The 17,192-nt window shown below is 60.2% G+C and overlaps 1 protein-coding gene across 3 annotated transcripts; it reads left to right on the top strand.

Annotated features, from left to right (window-relative positions):
• The first annotated feature begins 27 nt into the window (after positions 1–27).
• On the top strand, positions 28–16,542 carry LOC100358227 (solute carrier family 22 member 20). Of its 3 annotated transcripts, none has more exons than XR_011386420.1 (10): positions 28–1,839; positions 1,908–2,011; positions 3,331–3,485; positions 6,465–6,633; positions 7,361–7,484; positions 8,229–8,344; positions 10,290–10,504; positions 11,980–12,088; positions 12,196–12,398; positions 15,972–16,542. XR_011386420.1 is itself a non-coding variant. In XM_051831420.2 (10 exons), exons 1-10 carry the CDS (start codon positions 1,474–1,476, stop codon positions 16,066–16,068), a joined length of 1,662 nt encoding a protein of 553 aa, XP_051687380.2. In that variant the 5' UTR covers positions 28–1,473; the 3' UTR covers positions 16,069–16,542. The 3 variants fall into 3 exon arrangements, 2 of the variants coding, with proteins under 2 accessions (XP_051687380.2, XP_069924779.1); XM_051831420.2 differs by having other exon boundaries at positions 12,192–12,398; XM_070068678.1 differs by lacking the exons at positions 12,196–12,398; positions 15,972–16,542 and having other exon boundaries at positions 10,290–11,983.
• The last annotated feature ends 650 nt before the right edge of the window (positions 16,543–17,192 follow it).

Here is a 17,192-nt window from a genome sequence, read left to right as displayed (position 1 = left end):
CTGCTGGTCCCAAACGTCCTCCTTTTTTTTTTTTTTTTTTTTTTTTTTTTTTTTTGACAGGCAGAGTGGACAGTGAGAGAGAGAGACAGACAGAAAGGTCTTCCTTTTGCCGTTGGTTCACCCTCCAATGGCCGGTGCACCACGCTGATCTGAAGGCAGGAGCCAGGTGCTTCTCCTGGTCTCCCATGGGGTGCAGGGCCCAAGCACTTGGGCCATCCTTCACTGCACTCCCAGGCCACAGCAGAGAGCTGGCCTGGAAAAGGGGCAACCGGGACAGAATCCGGTGCCCCGATCGGGACTAGAACCCGGTGTGCCGGCGCCGCAAGGCGGAGGATTAGCCTAGTGAGCCGCGGCGCCGGCCCTCAAACGCCCTCCTTGTCTTGCTGCAGGCTCCCACGTGGTGGGTGAGGCTCCTGCCACCAGCTGAAACCCAAACCCCTACTTAGCGCAGACCTGACCCCCCAGGGAGCTCCCGGCCAGAGCCTCCTTCAGGTTCCCCCCTGGGGGTGGGGCTGCCCCTGTAGCCCAGACACCTGCAGTTTATGTAACCCCTCCCAGGTTCCTGCTTTCCTGAGATAAGAGTGGGCCAGGGGCAGGAGAGGGGTGCAGAGGGGCGGGGAAGAGATACTAACTGGGACAGCCGCTGCAGGGTGGGGGTGGAGCTGGGGGGCTGCCCCCTCCCCGGCTGCTCTGGCGTTGGGAGAGGGAGCTGGACGCCTGGTGCCGGAGTGGCAGGCTGCCTGGGCTCTGTGGCCATCTGGAGCTGGCGTTTTGCCCCTGTCTCCTCACTGGGAGTCCCTGGCTGGGTTCTGCGGGGTCTCACGTCCTCAGTGAGAAGGGGTAGGTGGGTGTCCCAGGCCCCACCCTGTCCTCTGCTGTGAGTTTTATTTGAGGGAGGGGTGGGAGCCCTACGGGTCCCAGTGCTCTCCGAGGCCTGCACCCTCACACACCCCAGTACTGAGGCTGAAGACTGCTGGGGTGGGGGCAGGGAGATCAAGGCTGCCCCCCTTGGGGGTTCCTAAGCTTCCTTCAGAGTCTCCCTGACTCCTGCAGTGGGCAGGGAAGGTCACCGGGGTTCCTGGCACCCCAGGGCTCTGGCCTCCACACCCCTGCTGGGGAAGAGGGTCACAGTTCCCCGTCCCTGCTGGGGGGAGGGGGTGACGGTTCCCCATCCCTGCTGGGGCCTGCCACCGAGGGCAGTGGGCAGGGTGGCTGGGCTGACAGATCAGTCCCTCCAGGAATTGTATTGTCCTCTGGGAGGTGAGAGAGAGAGAAAGTGCCTGGGGGTGGGGAGCCCTGCAGAGGAGGGGCCACCAGGGGCCTGGCAAGGTGTAACTGGACCCCTCTGAACTGCGGCCACCACCAGCTATCTGAGGTCCTGACCCCCGCCCTGTTCCTCCACCTCCGGGAGCCCCGCCTAGCCTGTCTACTTAAGGCCCTGGGCAGGCTGGGCCCCGGATCAGGCCCGTGGCCATGGCCTTCACCGACCTGCTGGACGCCCTGGGTGGCGTGGGCCGCTTCCAGCTCATCTACACGGCCCTGCTGCTGCTGCCCTGTGGCCTGCTGGCCTGCCACAACTTCCTGCAGAACTTCACAGCCGCCATGCCTCCCCACCACTGCCGGGGGCCCGCCAACCTCACCAACACCTCGGAGGCCTGGCTGAGGGCCGCCGTGCCTGTGGACCGGCTTGGAGCCCTCGACTCGTGCCGGCGCTTCACAGAGCCTCAGTGGGTCCTCCTGCTCCCCAACGCCTCCTCCAGCCACAGGGCCGCCACGGAGGGCTGCGTGGACGGCTGGGAGTATGACCGCAGCGTCTTCCCGTCCACCATCGTGACGGAGGTCAGCGGGGCCCCGGGCGGCGTGGGGGCTGCTGCCTGAGGCCCGGCTGAGTCCCCGTCTCCTTGCAGTGGGATCTGGTGTGTGAGGCCCGCACGCTGCGCGACCTGGCCCAGTCCATCTACATGGCGGGGGTGCTGCTGGGGGCTGCTGTGTTTGGCAGCCTGGCAGACAGGTGAGCCTTGGGGGTGGGGAGGAGGGGCCCAGCCACCCAGCACAGGCGAAAGCTCGGGGCCCGAGCCTTCATTTTTTTCCCTTATGAGAGTTTTTTTAAACATATTTTCTAATGCATATGTAGTGGAGTATTCCTAGTCGGAAAACCCAAAACCCAAAATGCTCCAAAAGTTGAAAGGGAGCACCGACCTGAGGCACACCTGAGCCCAGGTGTGAGCGGCAGTCAGGATCAGGTACTCTAGGCATAGTGTGTGCAGCTCCCCCCAGCCCACGCGGGCCGGCGAGGTGTCTGTGAATCGGAAATCAGTGCTGGGTCCTATCCCAGGACATCTCGGCAGGTCTATGCCAACATTCCCAAATCCAGAAAATGCCTCGGTCTGCAACGCTCCTGGTCCCAAGCATTCTAGGTTGGGGGCACTCCCACCTCAATGCACTCACAAGGTCAGCGAGGACAGCAGGTGCTGAGGGGGCGTGGGGACGCATCCCCCTCCTGCCCCGCCCTCCGGAGGTGCCCAGAGGGACGCCGTCCCCAGGGCCCTTCCGCAGATGGTGGCGCACCCCACGCATGACCTGGGCCTTTGTCTTCACGTTGGAGCTCTCCTGTGCTCCCGTCTCCCCCCTGCATCCAGCGGCACCGACGAGCCGGAACCCAGACGTACAGCCTGGCGCTTGGCTCCCAGGCCCCTTCTTGGTCCCTCTTTCTCCTCCCCTGCCTGCTGGCCCTCCTCTCCCCTCCCCCCACCTCCTCTCCTAGCCCAGGTGGGTCCGGGGTGAGGACAGTTTCCGGTGCTGCCCGCGTGCCCCGGGTTCCATGAGGGGCTGGGTCATGGCCATCAGCACACGTCACGAGGCCTCCCCTCTTTTCCACCTGTGGGCCCTCAGCTCAGGCCTGTCACCTGCAGGTAACCAGTGGACACTTGTGTACCAGTGAGTCCTGGGCACAGAGAGGGACTGTGGCTTCTGCTCTCCCCTAGGCCTCTGCCCTCCTGGCGAGGCCGGGGCCACACGCTCTGGCCCTGGACCCTCATTGGCAAATGGGGCAGCGCCAAGGCCAGAGCAGGCTGCCCTGCCAGCCTGGCCTCAACCCCTCTGTGGTGGAGCAACCCCGGCCCCAGCCGCCCCCACACAGTCTTGGCCCTGGGTCCTGCTCCCCTGACCAGGACCGGCCACGGTTCCCCTGTTCTGAGTTCCGGTTCGAGGCCTGATTTGAGGGTGGCTTCCCTGGGTACCCCACTTCCCCTCGGCTGCCACTCTGCCCCTTTTGGGCATTGCCACTGCCGCCTGCTGGATCCCTGATGGCCGTGCCTTCCTTGGGCTCAGGCTGGGCCGCAAGGCGCCGCTGGTCTGGTCGTACCTGCAGCTGGCGGTCTCGGGGGCCGCCACGGCGTACGTCAGCTCCTTCAGCGCCTACTGCGTCTTCCGCTTCCTCATGGGCATGACCTTCTCCGGCATCATCCTCAACTCCCTCTCGCTGGGTAAGGCCCGCTGTCAGCCACCTGCAAGGCCGGCTGGGACTCTCGGGGGCGACCTCTGCTCACGACCTCCCACCGCGGTTCTGGGCTCGAGGGAGCCGGGCTCCGGGACAGGGACCCCACGGCAGCTGGCAGTGACCCTGGCTCGGGTTGTTGTTCACTCGCCTGTGAGCGGAGGGAGGTAGGTGCACTCCGCTTGCGAGTTAGTGGACGCTAGCCACTTACTAACCCCATGGCGGGCCAGTCTTGGTGAAGGGATACCGAGGGGACCAGGACAAAGGGAGCGGCGAGACACGGCGGCCCCTACAGCCACAGACAGCCCCCAACTCCTGTGGTTCCCCAGAGGGCAGGGCTCCCCCAGCCTGCAAAGGTGATTCCTCCCCTTGACAGTGCCGCCCCTGCTCCATCATTGATCCGGGGCCTCCTCAAGCCAGGCCCGTTCTGGGTACCAGAGATGCAGCAGAGGGCGGAGTCTGGGTCCCAGTGAGGGAAAGGTGGGCCGTGGCCGCTGAGACTAAGGGACCATGTAGGACGCCGGTTGGCGGTTAGCACCGGGGTGCAGGGGCGGGACTGCGATCTGAACTGCTTTGCTGAAAAAGCGTCATTTTGAACCAAACTTGGTGGAGCTGAGAGAGCACTCAGCGTGAAGACCCTGAGCGGGGGGCGCGCCCAGGGCCAAGGACAAGGGGTCCCTGTAGCTGGAGCCTGGCTGATGAGGGCGCAGGTGGTGACAGATGAGTCGGGGGGGGGGGTGCAGCTCCACGGGGCCTCGTGGTCAATTTAAGGACTTGCCTGGGACACTAAATGAGATGAGAGCCACTGGGGAATTCTGATCTGACGAGCCCCGAGAGGCTGCCAGGTGGCACCGGGACAGAGGCAGGGAGGCCCGGTACGGGGCCTCTGCCGTCATCCCAGCGAGACGGGCCTGAGCCGGGCCAGGGGCGAGGACAGCAGCAAGGGCAGGTGGAGCCCGAGGCAGGCTCCGGCTGGAAGCGGAAGCCCCAGGGTTTGCTGATGGATTTGCCACCCCAGCTCAGGGCTCATCACTGGTTGGCGAAACCAGGCCCCTGCTGATGGACGTTCAGGTTTGTGCAAGCCGTCAGCGTTAGCATGGAGGTGCTTGTGTCAAGCCCTCACCAAAGCAAGCAAGACAGACAGACGGGAAGTTGGGAAGGAGGGGCCCTCACGCACACGCCTGGTGACTAGAGCTTCCCGCACTCTCAGAGCCGCAAACTGACCCAGACAGCCCCAAGCACAGGTACCCCACAGCCGCCAGCTGCCTCTTTAACCCTGGGCCAGCACCACCCTTGCTATCAGTCCTGGTGGCCAGGGATTGTGGTTTCAGATAATTTACACAATCCTCCTCATTTTGCCTTTGAAAACTTCCTCCCCCACCTCTAATAGGCCCAAGGTTCCCTAAGGTGTTATATTCCCATCGCCACGCCCACTCCCAATTAAATTCCTTTATTCCTTAGAGGGTTTCCTTTGTGCCTGTTCTTTAGGTCGACAGTTTGTGTCAAATTTTGCTGTTTACAAAAAAAAAAAAAATCCTGCACTTTTTTTTTTTTTGACAGGCAGAGTTAGAGAGAGAGAGAGAGAGAGAGAGAGAGAGAGACAAAGGTCTTCCTTCCGTTGGTTCACCCCCCAAATGGCCACAGCGGTCAGAGATGGGCTGATCCAATGGCAGGAGCCAGGTGCTTCTCCTGGTCTCCCATGGGGTGCAGGGCCCAAGCACCTGGACCATCCTCCACTGCACTCCCTGGCCACAGCAGAGAGCTGGCCTGGAAGAGGGGCAACCGGGACAGAATCCAGCACCCCGACCGGGACTAGAACCCGGTGTGCCGGCACTGCAGGCGGAGGATTAGCCTAGTGAGCCGCGGCACCGGCCAATCCTGCGCTTTTTGTCTTTGCATGAATATGAGCATCCCTGCATCTGATGGAGACCCATCGATCAGACGCGCGGCAGAGAACTGCCCGTTTCCTTACGGCTGGCTGATCATTTTCCTGTTGATTCATAAGAACTCGTCCAATATTAGGAAAATTAGCCCTTTACGTGTTATTTGTTACAGAGAGAGAGGGAGAAAGGGAGAGAGGGAGAGAGGGGGAGAGGGAGACAGACAGGGAGAGAGAGGGAGGGGGTGGGGGATGGGGAGAGGGAGAGTAGAGAGGGAGAGAGGGAGAGAGGGAGAGAGGGAGAGGGGGAGACAGGAAGAGAGAGATCTTCCGTCTGCTGATTCACTCCCAAAAGGCTGCAACAGCCAGGGCTGGGTCAGGCCAAAGCCAGGAGCCTGGAGCTCCACCCGGGTCTCCCACCTGGGAGGCCGGGACTTGAACTGTCACCTGCTGCCCCCGGGATGTGATTACAGGAAGCCGGATCAGAAGAGTAAATGGGACTCAGCCAGGCACTCCGAAATGGGATATGGGCATCGGCACGGCGGCTTACCCTGCTGAGCCCCCCCCACCCCTGCTCCTGCTGAGCCCCCGCACCCACCCCTGCTCCTGCTGAGCCCCCCCACCCTGCTCCTGCTGAGCCCCCGCACCTACCCCTGCTCCTGCTGAGCCCCCCCACCCCTGCTCCTGCTGAGCCCCCCCCACCCTGCTCCTGCTGAGCCCCCGCACCCACCCCTGCTCCTGCTGAGCCCCACCCCACCCCTGCTCCTGCTGAGCCCCCTCACCCCTGCTCCTGCTCAGCCCCCCCACCCCTGCTCCTGCTGAGCCCCCCCCACCCCTGCTCCTGCTGAGCCCCCCACCCCCACCCCTGCTCCTGGGGTTTGCGGCATTCTCAGAGAAGCCTTTCCCTCCTCTAAGATTGTTTTTAAAAATCTACCATGATTTCTTCTAACCTTTCTGTGGCAACATTGTATTCAGCCAATTTCCCCGGCAACAGGAGTGAGGTGGGGAGGAGCCGAGCAGGGGCTGGGGTGAGGTGGCCACCCAGGTGGGGGGGGGGGGGCTGAGCACTGCTGTTCCCTCCCTCTGCAGTCGTGGAGTGGATGCCCGCGCGGGGCCGGACCGTGGCGGGCATCCTCCTGGGCGTCTCCTTCACGCTGGGGCAGCTCGTCCTGGCCGGAGTGGCCTACCTGATCCGGCCCTGGCGCTGGCTGCAGTTTGCCGTCTCGGCTCCCTTCCTCATCTTTTTCTTCTATTCTTGGTAGGTCTTCAGCAGGGCAGGGTGGGGGAGGGTGCACCTGCCGGGCCCTGGGAGCGGCTGGAGTGTGCACTGCCTGGGTCCTGCTGGCCTGGGAGTGGGGGGACATAAAGGACTGGAGGCGACGGTGGAGGCCGGGCAGCTCTGGGACAATCCCTTCCTCTGGGGGGTGGGGGCTCTAGGGTGCGCCGAGCGCTCCTGCCTTTGCCAACTCCTCTCTGCCTCACAACCCCGTGGCGCTGATAACAGGGGGACTTGGGCACGGCCCAGAGAGGCTCTGCCACACGGCTGAAGTCGGAACCAGCAGCAGAACTGGGTCCGTCCGAGTCTGAAGTCCTTTGTGGTCCTCAGGACCCTTCCGTGATTTCTGTGCCTCAAAGGAAGGGGAATCCAGCATGTCCCCCCCGTCCCCCTGTCCCTCCGCCCCCCGTCCCCTCATCCCCCCGCACCCCGTCCCCCTGTCCCCCCACCCCCTGTCTCCCCGTCCCCCTGTCTCCCCATCTCCCCATCCCCCCGTCCCCCTGTCCCCCCACCTCCTGTCCCCCTGTCCCCCCCCCCCCGTCTCCCCGTCCCCCTGCTCCAGCCCCAGCTTCCTGCCGCGCTCTGCACCAGGAGGGCATTTCGCCATTTTTGGGTCTGAACGAACGTGGCTGAAGGTGTGCCTGGGTTTAGGGACTGGCATGAGCTCCACCCGGCCCTGGGTCCTTCTCCCTCCTTCTCTGGGTCCCAGGTGGCTGCCAGAGTCATCCCGGTGGCTCCTCCTGCACGGCAAGTCCCAGCAGGCCTTGCAGAACCTGCGCAAGGTGGCCGCCCTGAACGGAAGAGAGGAGGAGAGCAAGAGGCTGACCACGGAGGTGAGTGGGTGGGCGGAAGGCAGGGTGGGAGCAGGCTTCGGGCCAGCCGGCCACCTCCCCTTATGCTACGCATTAGCAGCTGGCAGCCAGGTGCAGGGGCTGGCAATAACACAGTGGGCAGAGCTCTGCTCTGGGTCGGGGCTGTGTGACCAGGGTCATCAGTCTGTGCATCTCAGCAGTGAGAAAGTGGCTCCACTCAAAATGTTAATGAAAGGATTAGGAAAAGACAAAATTATTGGAGGATCAATTGAAATAAAGTACAACTATTGTAAAGGCTGCTTATTGTAAGACAGTCACTGGGACTCTTCAGTGTGGGATGCAGACGTCTCAAGCGGCGTCCCCAGCGCTGTGCCCACACCCGCCCCCTTCTAAGACAGACACCGTTCAGCATCATAAGTCCCAAGTGCGGCACAGCTAACTATGCTAAGAGCTTTACATTTATAACCCCATGGGATGCCTCAGATTTGCTAACGAGGACACTAAGGCTTGGACAAAAGTGGCAGAAGCCTTCGGGACGCCTGCTCCAAAGCGCTGTGTCACACTCTCCAAGTCTCCACCTGCAGTGGGGTGAGGGGGCCTCCCCTCGGAGCCTCGGCTTCACCTCAAAGCCCTGGCAGCTGCCCGCGAGGGCCATCAGGGCGGGATGAAGAGGACCCTGCGGCCAGCCCCAGCCCCGGCTGTCCTCCCAGCAGGGACACGAGGCCCAGAGCCTTGGCTGTCCCTGACCAGATGTTCCTGGCCCAGGCGGTGAGCGCCTACGTCCAGAGCGAGTTCGCAAGTGTGCGCACCTCCAGCTCGGTCCTGGATCTCTTCCGAACCCCGGCCATCCGCAAGGTCACGTGCTGCCTCGTGGGGGTCTGGTAGGTGATGGGCTCGTGGCCACCTCTTTGGACCAAGGCAGGAATGTGCTCCCGCCTCCCACCGACGGGCTGTGTTGAAATACTCCTGGGAACTCAGTCTCACCACAGACTTGTGCTCTGCTGGGTGCTGAGTCCTGCACACTCTGGGAGGGGCTCTGGGAATCCCCCAGAATGCACCTTGTCCCTCCTGATATGTGCTTGGGGCTCTCCTGGGAATTCTGGGAAGCATCGCACTCTAGAAAAATCACGTATAGGGCTGGCATTGTGGCACAGTGGGTTAAGCTGCCACTTGCAATGCCAGTATCCCAAACAGGCACTGGTTCAAGTCTTGGCTGCTCCACTTCTGATCCAGCTCCCTGCTAATGCACCTGGGAAAGCAGCAGAAGACGACCCAAGTCTTTGGGCCCCTGCACCCAGGTGGAAGACCCAGATGAAGCTCCTGTTTCAGGGCTTCAGCCTGGCCCAGCCCTGGCTGTTGTGGCCATTTGGGGAGTGAACCAGCAGATGGAAGATCTCTCTCTGTCTCTCTCTCTGTAACTCTGCCTTTCAAATAAATAAAATAAAAACTTAGAAAAGAAAACCACTTCTGGATCCAGATGGGACAGGCAGGGAAACAATACTTTCCATGAACCCTGGCAGAGTTCTCCTGGGTGGGGCTGGTGAGCACTTCCCGGAGGAGGTGGCACGTAGGGGAGATCTATTTGTTTATTTAATTGTTTAATCTGAGAGGCAGAGAGCGAGCGAGAGAGCGAGCGAGAGAAAGCTCCCATCTGCTTGTTCACTCCCCAAATGCCCACAACAGCTGGGGGCCCTGGGCCGGGCCGAAGCCAGGAGACAGGAGCTCACTGAAGGCAGGTGTCTCATGTCGGTGGTCGGGGCCCAAGCACTCGGGCCATCAGGCTGCCTCCCAGGGCGTGCATCAGCAGGAAGCTGGAGCCAGGAGTGGGAGGCGGGCCTCAAACCCTGGAGGTCTGATGTGGGACACCGGTGTCTCGGCTGGCAGCATAACCATGAGGCCAAATGCCCCCCGCCCCAGTTTTGGAATATTCTGAATCACAGAATTGTGAGATGGAAGGGAGCTTAAAGCCTAGGACACCTGGTCCATTGCCCCTGCCCACCCAGCCTCACTCCCTGGCTCCCAGCTCGTCCTGCTGCCGTCTCCGTGGGACGACTGCGTGTCGTGTGGAGCTGGCTGCTCACGGGCTGCCCCTCATCAGACACTTTGTCAAGGGAAGACTGTGAATGGAGCCCAGGGAGCTTTCGACGGAGTGTCCCTCCGCCTTCCCAGTGGCCACCGCTCTGTGAACAGCTGTTATGCTGTGCTGTTTAGGGAATAATGACAAGGAAAAAAGCACCTGTTCAGTACAGATACCACTTTTTTTGTAGTATTTTTGATCTGGGTGAGTTGAATCCTTGGGTGTAGAACCCTTGGCTATGGAGGGCTGGCTGTGTGTCTTCCGGATTAATTCATGAAATCACTTATTTGTGTGGACGCCCGTGGTTTGGCCTGTGGCTTATCCTTCCGAACATTCTTTACTTTATTGAGTACCTGTTACATTATGACTGTTTCTCAGATGGTCCTGGCCGTGGCCAGTGGGGGTGCTTCCAGCTGGCTCCGTGCCCTTCAACAAGTCCCCAACCTCCTTCCCTTTGTATTGTTTAGCACTGCCTTCCTTTTAATGCTAAAACGGTGCCGACACAGAAAACCAAGCCCAGGGCAGGGTCTGCAGACTGGGTTCGGGGCAGTGGGTGGTTGGAAAGGGATGGGCCTGGGTGCCAAGGCCAAAGTCGGGCATCTTGGAGACCAGGAGAGAGGTCGTGGGAAGTCAGGGGAACTTTAAGTCCCAGAGAATAGGTGTTCCTGTCCCCCATCCCTGTGGTTCCTGTCCCCAGCCCACAACCTTGAACTGTGGGGCAAACAGACCCGTTCTGCCACCTCTCCCAGGTTCTCCAACTCCGTGGCTTACTACGGCCTGGCCATGGACCTGCACAAGTTTGGGCTCAGCCTCTACCTGGTGCAGGCGCTGTTTGGGATCATCGACATCCCGGCCATGCTGCTGGCCACCATCACCATGATTTACGTGGGCCGCCGGGCCACGGTGGCCTCCTTCCTCATCATGGCCGGGCTCACGGTGATCGCCAACATGTTTGTGCCTGAAGGTGAGCCATCCTCTGCTCCTGCCCTCACCATGCGCCGGGGCTCCCGGACACAGGGCTCCAGGAGAGGCAGGTGCCTCGGGCCCTCACGGGCACGTTTCTGGGTCTGGAAAGAGACTGGCAGTGAGCAGAGTTTATTAAGCACTAAGTGCCCAGGGAGGCTCTGCCGAGGACGTGAGACCACACAAAGCCACAGCCGTCTCTGGGCGGCCAGACCATGTGTGTCGACCTGGAGTCTGGCCAGGCAGCACGTGCAAGGGTGGACAGGCGAGGGTCTGAACCTCTGCCAGACCTGGCCCTGGAGCAGGGGCTTGCAAACCTGGATGGATGGAGCTCCTTTCTCCTGGAGCCCTTGGAAAACTCCAGTGCCCAGGCGTCCGTGCCAATGCAATGGGAATCTCCAGGAGCTGGGCCCACCCCGCTGGTGTTTTCAACACCGTCCGGGGATTCCAGCAAGAAGCCGGGCTCCGGATCAGTGACCTCGAGTGTGTGCTGACCCGTGTGCCCATGCGAGACCCCAGCTTTGCCACTCAGGTGTGAACCCGGCTTGGCCACCACGGCCTCAGCCGGGCTGTCCAGCTAACTTCTCTGCACTTGAGTTTCTCACCTGTAAAACGGACAGATGTTATGGATACTTTGAGATATTTTTCAAATATTTTTTCTTATGCATAGATTTTGGCCTTGAGATCATATTTTTGATATGTGTGTGTATATATAACTAGGACCATACGGGAGTGAGTGGATACATGGATACCCCTTTTTTCGTTATACATTGTAACCCACACATGCCTGTAGCAGGTTGCATGCCTGATGTCCTACCCCTATATTTTGTCTAGTTTGGTGTTTCTTAACTCTGGCTACATTTTAAAATTCCTGGGGGATCTTTAAAAAAATACCTGACCTTGAGCCTTGCTCAGCTGGATGGGGGTAGGCCCAGGTGAGTGTGTTTTGTAAAGTCTCCCCACCTGATTCCGTGACCCCCTTGACCGCGGCGGTGATGAGGCACAGCTGCACAGGGACCTGTTAGCCATGGCAGCCGCAGAATGGGCGCACGCGCTAACAATGAAGGTAACCGCAGAAGTGTAATGGGCCCCCCACGGCCGTCCCCACGCAGGACCTAGGACGGAGAGGCTCACAGAAGGTGAGCATCAGTGGCCAAGGTCACCCAGCAGGGGCGCAGCTGGGCTCCGACCTGGACTCAGGCCTGACACCAAAGCCTTGTCCTGCCTCCCCCTCCTCCCCGTAGACTTAGGGCGAAGGGGCACCGAGCCTGGAAGGAGGCGGAAGTGGGCGCAGTTTTGGGATCTCTGCGTCCCAGGTGGAAACAAACCCAGGCTGTCTTCGCGGTTCTGCCCGCCCCTGCCCCCTCCCACGTGGCTCTGCCTCTGACCCCCACCCTTGTGCCCCTGAGCGTCACCCTCTCTTGCCCCCTTCCCTCCTGAGACCCCCACCCTCAGCTCTGCCTCCCTCCACCCTAGCCATGCAGACCGTGCGCACGGCACAGGCTGCGCTGGGCAAAGGCTGCCTGGCCAGCTCCTTCATCTGCGTGTACCTGTTCACGGGCGAGCTGTACCCCACGGAGATCAGGTGCGCACAGGGCGGGAGCGCGGGGCGGGTACCCGCTCGGCCCTCTTGGTGTCCCTGGCCGGCCACCGGCCCTGCCCGACCCACGCGCGCGCGTCTCCCGCAGGCAGATGGGGATGGGCTTTGCATCGGTCAGCGCTCGCCTCGGGGGCCTCGCAGCGCCCCTGCTCACCACACTCGGGGAGGTCAGCGCCTTCCTGCCACCGGTGAGCTTCGGGGCCACCTCCATCCTGGCCGGAGTGGCCGTCCTGTGCTTCCTAACGGAGACCCGCAACGCACCGCTGGTGGAGACGATCGCCGCGATGGAGAGAAGGTGCGGAGCCCCTGGCGCGGCGCGGGGAGGGGCGTGGAGCCCCAGGGATGAAGGAAAGGCCCCCAGAAGTATTGGGCAGCTGTGCACCTGTCTGCGACGCCGCTGCAGGCTCACCCTCCTCCAAGCCGCCATCCTTTCTCCTCTGTGCCGGATCCTGGCACCGCCTTCCTCCAGAACCCCTCAGGGATTCCCTTTTGCTCTGAGGATAAAATCCGAAAGTTTACGAGGCTGTCCTCCTGTGGCCCCTGCGTTTGTCACCGTGGTCAGCCTGCTGCCCCAGAGCCTGCTCCCTCTGCCCAGAATCCTCTCCCGCGTGCTCCTTGTCCGTTCGACCCTTGCGCTTCCCACGGGTAACAGGTGCAGGCACTCCTGATGCTGGGTGAACTTTTGCCTGCAACTCACTCTGGAGCCTCCTTGTTGGACCTTGAGATACAGAAAACTGAACTAAAAGAGAAGTTTATTTGGGTGCAAAACATTTTGAAATCCATGCATATGTAGAATCTTCAAAATTCTCATGGAAAATGTGTGTTATGAAAACTATGCATGGTTTTCAAAATTTTTGCACCCAGATCAACTTATCACTTGAAGTCTCCTTGTACATGGGGGGAAATGTCCTCCCCTACTACTTGTTGTTTAATTTTATGTGATTTATTTATCAGAGAGGCAGAGAGCAGAGGTCTCCCATCCACTGAGTCCTTCCTCAAACTCCCACAATAGCTGGGCATGGGCTGTGTCGAAGCCCAGAACCAGGAACTCCATCCTGGTCTCCCACGTTGGGGGCAGGGACCCAGCTCTCTGAGCCGTCACTGCTGCCTCCCAGGGTGTGCATTAGCAGGAAGCCAGAATCAGGAGCAGAGCCAGGACCGGGACCCAGGCACTCCAATATGGGGCACTTGCAGGTTGTAACAGGTGTTATGGCTACCCCAGGGCATTGAGAAAGCAGAGCCTGGCCTTGGGCCGAGCCCGGTGGGAGCCTCTGCAGAGGAAGACGGGTCACCACTGGCCAGGAGGGGCCGTGGATTTTACCTGGGGTTTGACTTGGGCTTTCTGAACCCTAGTTTGTTTGTTTGTTGTTTGTTTACTATTCCTTGAGGTGCAGCCCCAGTGCTAACAGTGTAGGGAATAGAGTGAGCAATGCAGACGCGACCTCTGCTCTCTGGGAGCTTACAGAATAAGGGGCCACACCAGGAAAACACGCACACACCTCAGTGGAAGGAAGAGGGAATGGGTGGGTGGCTGGCACTGCCTCTGACGCAGTCTACACTCCACGGAGGAGGAGTTAGCTTGGGAGGGGGAGAAGTGGGTCCCTGGATGGGGGAACAGGTGTGAAGCCCCCTGAGGTCCCAGCCAGGCAGGAAGGCAGGGAGAGGTCAGGCAGGAACCACTCCAGGCCTCAGAAGAAGGGATTCATGTGGTCTGACTTTTAAAAAGATCTTTATGGGGCAGATTAAAAAAATATATTTATTTGATTTATTTGAAGGGGAGAGTTATAGATAAAGGGAGATAGATAGAGAGGTCTTCCATCTGCTGGTTCACTCCCCAAATGGCTACAATAGCCTGTCCAGCCCTGGTGAAGCCAGGAATCTGGGACTCCATTTGGGTCTCCCACGCAAGTGCAGGGGCCCAAGCACTCGGGCCATCTTCCGCTGCTTTCCCAGGTGCATTAACAGGGAGATGGATCGGAAGCGAGGCAGCCGGGACTTGAACCGGCACCCATGTGCGATGCCAGTGTCACAGGTGACAGCTTAACTCTCTGGGCCACTAGGGCAGATGCTTGTGTGGCTGTTGAGTGCTCACATCCTATGCAGGAGTGCCTGCATTCAAGTTCCAGCCCCCTGCTCATGCACACCCCGGGAGGCAGCATGGGATGGCACAGATGGTTGGGTCCCTGCCATGTCTGGAGAGACCTGAATGACGACCTAGGCTCTTGGCTTTGGCCTAGCCCAGCCCTGGCTGTTGCAAGTGAATGGAAAATGTCTGTCTGTCTTTCAAGTGACAGGAAATGAATAGAAAAAAGAACTCTCTCCGTCTCCTTAGCATCCGTGCTGCTCAGCCTGCCGGGGCCCTGGTCCTCCAGGCAGTGGCTCTGGGACCGCGTGTGTCAACCCCTCTTCGGGAGACCCAGTTAGGGTGATGTCCCAGTTACTGGAGCAGCAGAGGAGGCAGAGCAGCTGACGGTGCTCCCCAAGCAGCCACAGCCGAGCACGGTGGTGCCGCTTCCCTGTTCCCAGCCAAAGAGACTGGAACAGTGACGCCGGTGCGGGAGCACCTGTGGGGATGGGGAGGAAGCTCCCGCAGTCTGTCTGGGAACTTCCTCGGTATTACAGGTCGTGAGCGGTAGCAAAATTTTCATTTTTTTTAACTTAAAAAAAAAGAGATTTAGGGGCCGGGGTGCTGACACAGTGGGTTAAGCTGCCTGCGACACTGACATCCGTTTCGGAGTGCCGGTCCAGCTCCCTGCTAATGTACCTGGGGGGGTGGTGAAAGATGACCCGAGTCCTTGGGCCCCTGCCACCCACATGGACAGGCAGGCTGAAGTTCCTGGCTTCTGGCTGCTGCCTGGCCCAGACTCAGCCATTGTGGCTGTTTGGGGGCGTGAACCAACTAGTGGGAGATCTCTCTCTCTCTCTCTGTAACTCTGTCTTTCAAAGAACTAAGGAGACAGGAGACCTGGGCAAGATATACAAAGGAGGGGGCTGGCACTGTGGCATAGTGGGTAAAGCCGCTGCCTGCAGTGCCAGCATCCTGTATGGGGGCCAGTTCAAGTCCCAGCTGCTCCACTTCCCATCCAGCTCTCTGCTATGGCCTGGGAAAGCAGTAGAAGATGGCCCAAGTCGTTGGGCCCTTGCACCCATGTGGGAGACCTGGAAGGAGCTTCTGGCTCCTGCCTCCTGGCTTCAGATTGGCCCAGCTCTGACCATTTGGGGAGTGAACCAGCAGATGGAAGATCTCTCTCTCTCTCTCTGTCTCTGCCTCTGCCTCTCTGTAACTCTGCCTTTCAAATAGAAGATACGCAAAGGATTAAAGCCAGGAGGTGACAGACTGAGAGATGCAGTCTGGGTGTGGCTGGAACACTCAGCATTGCTGACACTGGAGGACTACAGGAGAATCAGGCACAGCGGGGCCGGGGCCAGGGCCCCCCAGGGACCCCTGCTGTCCTCCATCCCCCCACCACTGCCTCCTTGCAAGCAGCCCGGGCATCTCCACTGGTGCCCCCGGCCCACAGGCCAGCGCATCCGAGGCCCAGCGCCTATCACCAGCCAAGCTGGGCTGCATGGGCCTCGAGGTCCTCATCGTGGGTTGGACCTGGTAAACCTGTAGCCTTTCCAAGGCCACGAGCAGCCAGGCCAGCCTCTGCCGCTGTCAGACCTCAGGGGTGCAGCAGAGTGGAGGTGCAGCTCGAGGGCTGGCGTGACGATGCCCAGGGGGTGCCCTGAGACAACCCCGGCAGCCACCTCCCCTTGGGAGTTGGAGCTGGGACACAGCCGTCTCGCCAACGGCAACACTGTCGCCGAGGCACGCACACCACCTGCCGGCCACCAGTCTTTTCCATTGACCTTTTTATTTCAACAGAGGCAAAGAAGGCACCCCCAAGAAAGAGGTGGAGGAGAAGGGTGAGGACGTCGCCCTTCAGCCGCTGGGCACGTCTCCCCTCAGAGAAACCATCTGAGCTGCCAAGGGCCCGGCCCCTCAGCCCGCGTCCACCCTGCTCCTGGGGACACCTGGGGCCAGGTCAGCCAGAGGACACCGTGAGCCATCCACCTGCAGGGCAGCCCCAGCCAGCAACAGCTGATCCACCTCCCAGAGGGGCCCAGGGCAGACTGGTTCCCCCGCAGTCAAAGGGCTGTCGGGCGGGCGTTGGGCCTCGTGGTTAAGATGCTGGCCGAGACCCCCGTGCCCCCTCTCAGAGAGCCTGAGTCGGATCCTGGCTCCAGCTGCCCATGCACGCCTTGGGAGACTGCACAGATGGCCCCGGTGATTGGGTTCCTGCCACCTGCGTGGGAGACCTGGATTAAGTTCCTGGCTCCTGGCTCCAGCCCTGGCCCAGGCCCAGTCATTGTGGACGTTTGGGGATGAGCCAGCAGGTGGGAGAGCTCTCTCTGTCTCTCCCTCTCAAGTTAAAAAAAAAAAAAAGAAAAAGAAATATTTGTGGTTTTTTTTTTAAGTAATTTTTCTTTTCCATCTCTGGATCTGCCCCTGGAACACTTGTGTTTATGCTTGTTCACCTGACACATCTGCCCGGCAGCTGTCCCTGGATAGCTCCCTGTGTCCTTGAGAAACTTCTAGAACTCATTCTGCTCCACCCTGTTGGAAAGAGTGAATGCCGGGCGGGTGCTGTGGTACAGTGGCGTCCACTGCCGTCTGCAATGCCGGCGTCCCATATCGGAGCGTGGGCCAGGTCCACGCTGCTCCACTTCTGATCCAGCTCTCTGCTAATGCACTTGGGAGAGCGGCAGAAGATGGCCCAAGTGTTTGGGCCCCTGCACCTGCGTGGGAGACCTGGATGGAGCTCTTGGCTCCTGGTTTCGTCCTGGTCCTGCCCGGGCCACTGTGACCAGTTGGGGAGTGAAACAGTGGATGGAAGATCGTTCTGTCTCTGTGTCTGTCTAACTCTGCCTTTCAAGTAAATGTATAAATCTGAAAGAGGGAGACAGAGAGAGACAGAGCAAGTACTGGCTCCTGGCCTGTGGGAGACGCTCCTTCCCCCAGCCTTCTTGCCTACTGTGTAGCCCGGCAGCCCCTCAAGCCAGCCTTAGACCGCACAGGCTCTAAGGAGTTGATGAGTAATAACGC

Source organism: Oryctolagus cuniculus, chromosome 1 (assembly GCF_964237555.1).
Source record: "Oryctolagus cuniculus chromosome 1, mOryCun1.1, whole genome shotgun sequence".
Taxonomy (NCBI): Eukaryota; Metazoa; Chordata; class Mammalia; order Lagomorpha; family Leporidae; genus Oryctolagus; species Oryctolagus cuniculus.
The sequence above is the reverse complement of the archived record's forward strand: the minus strand, read 5'-3'. Positions and strand labels throughout refer to the sequence as shown.

Excerpts from the sequence above, each read along its gene's own strand:
- LOC100358227 (XM_070068678.1), top strand. The coding sequence starts at position 1,474 with ATGGCCTTCACCGACCTGCTGGACGCCCTGGGTGGCGTGGGCCGCTTC. Across the intron at positions 2,012-3,330 it reads TTTGGCAGCCTGGCAGACAG|GCTGGGCCGCAAGGCGCCGC; the intron begins GTGAGCCTTGGG and ends CCTTGGGCTCAG. Across the intron at positions 3,486-6,464 it reads CCTCAACTCCCTCTCGCTGG|TCGTGGAGTGGATGCCCGCG; the intron begins GTAAGGCCCGCT and ends CTCCCTCTGCAG.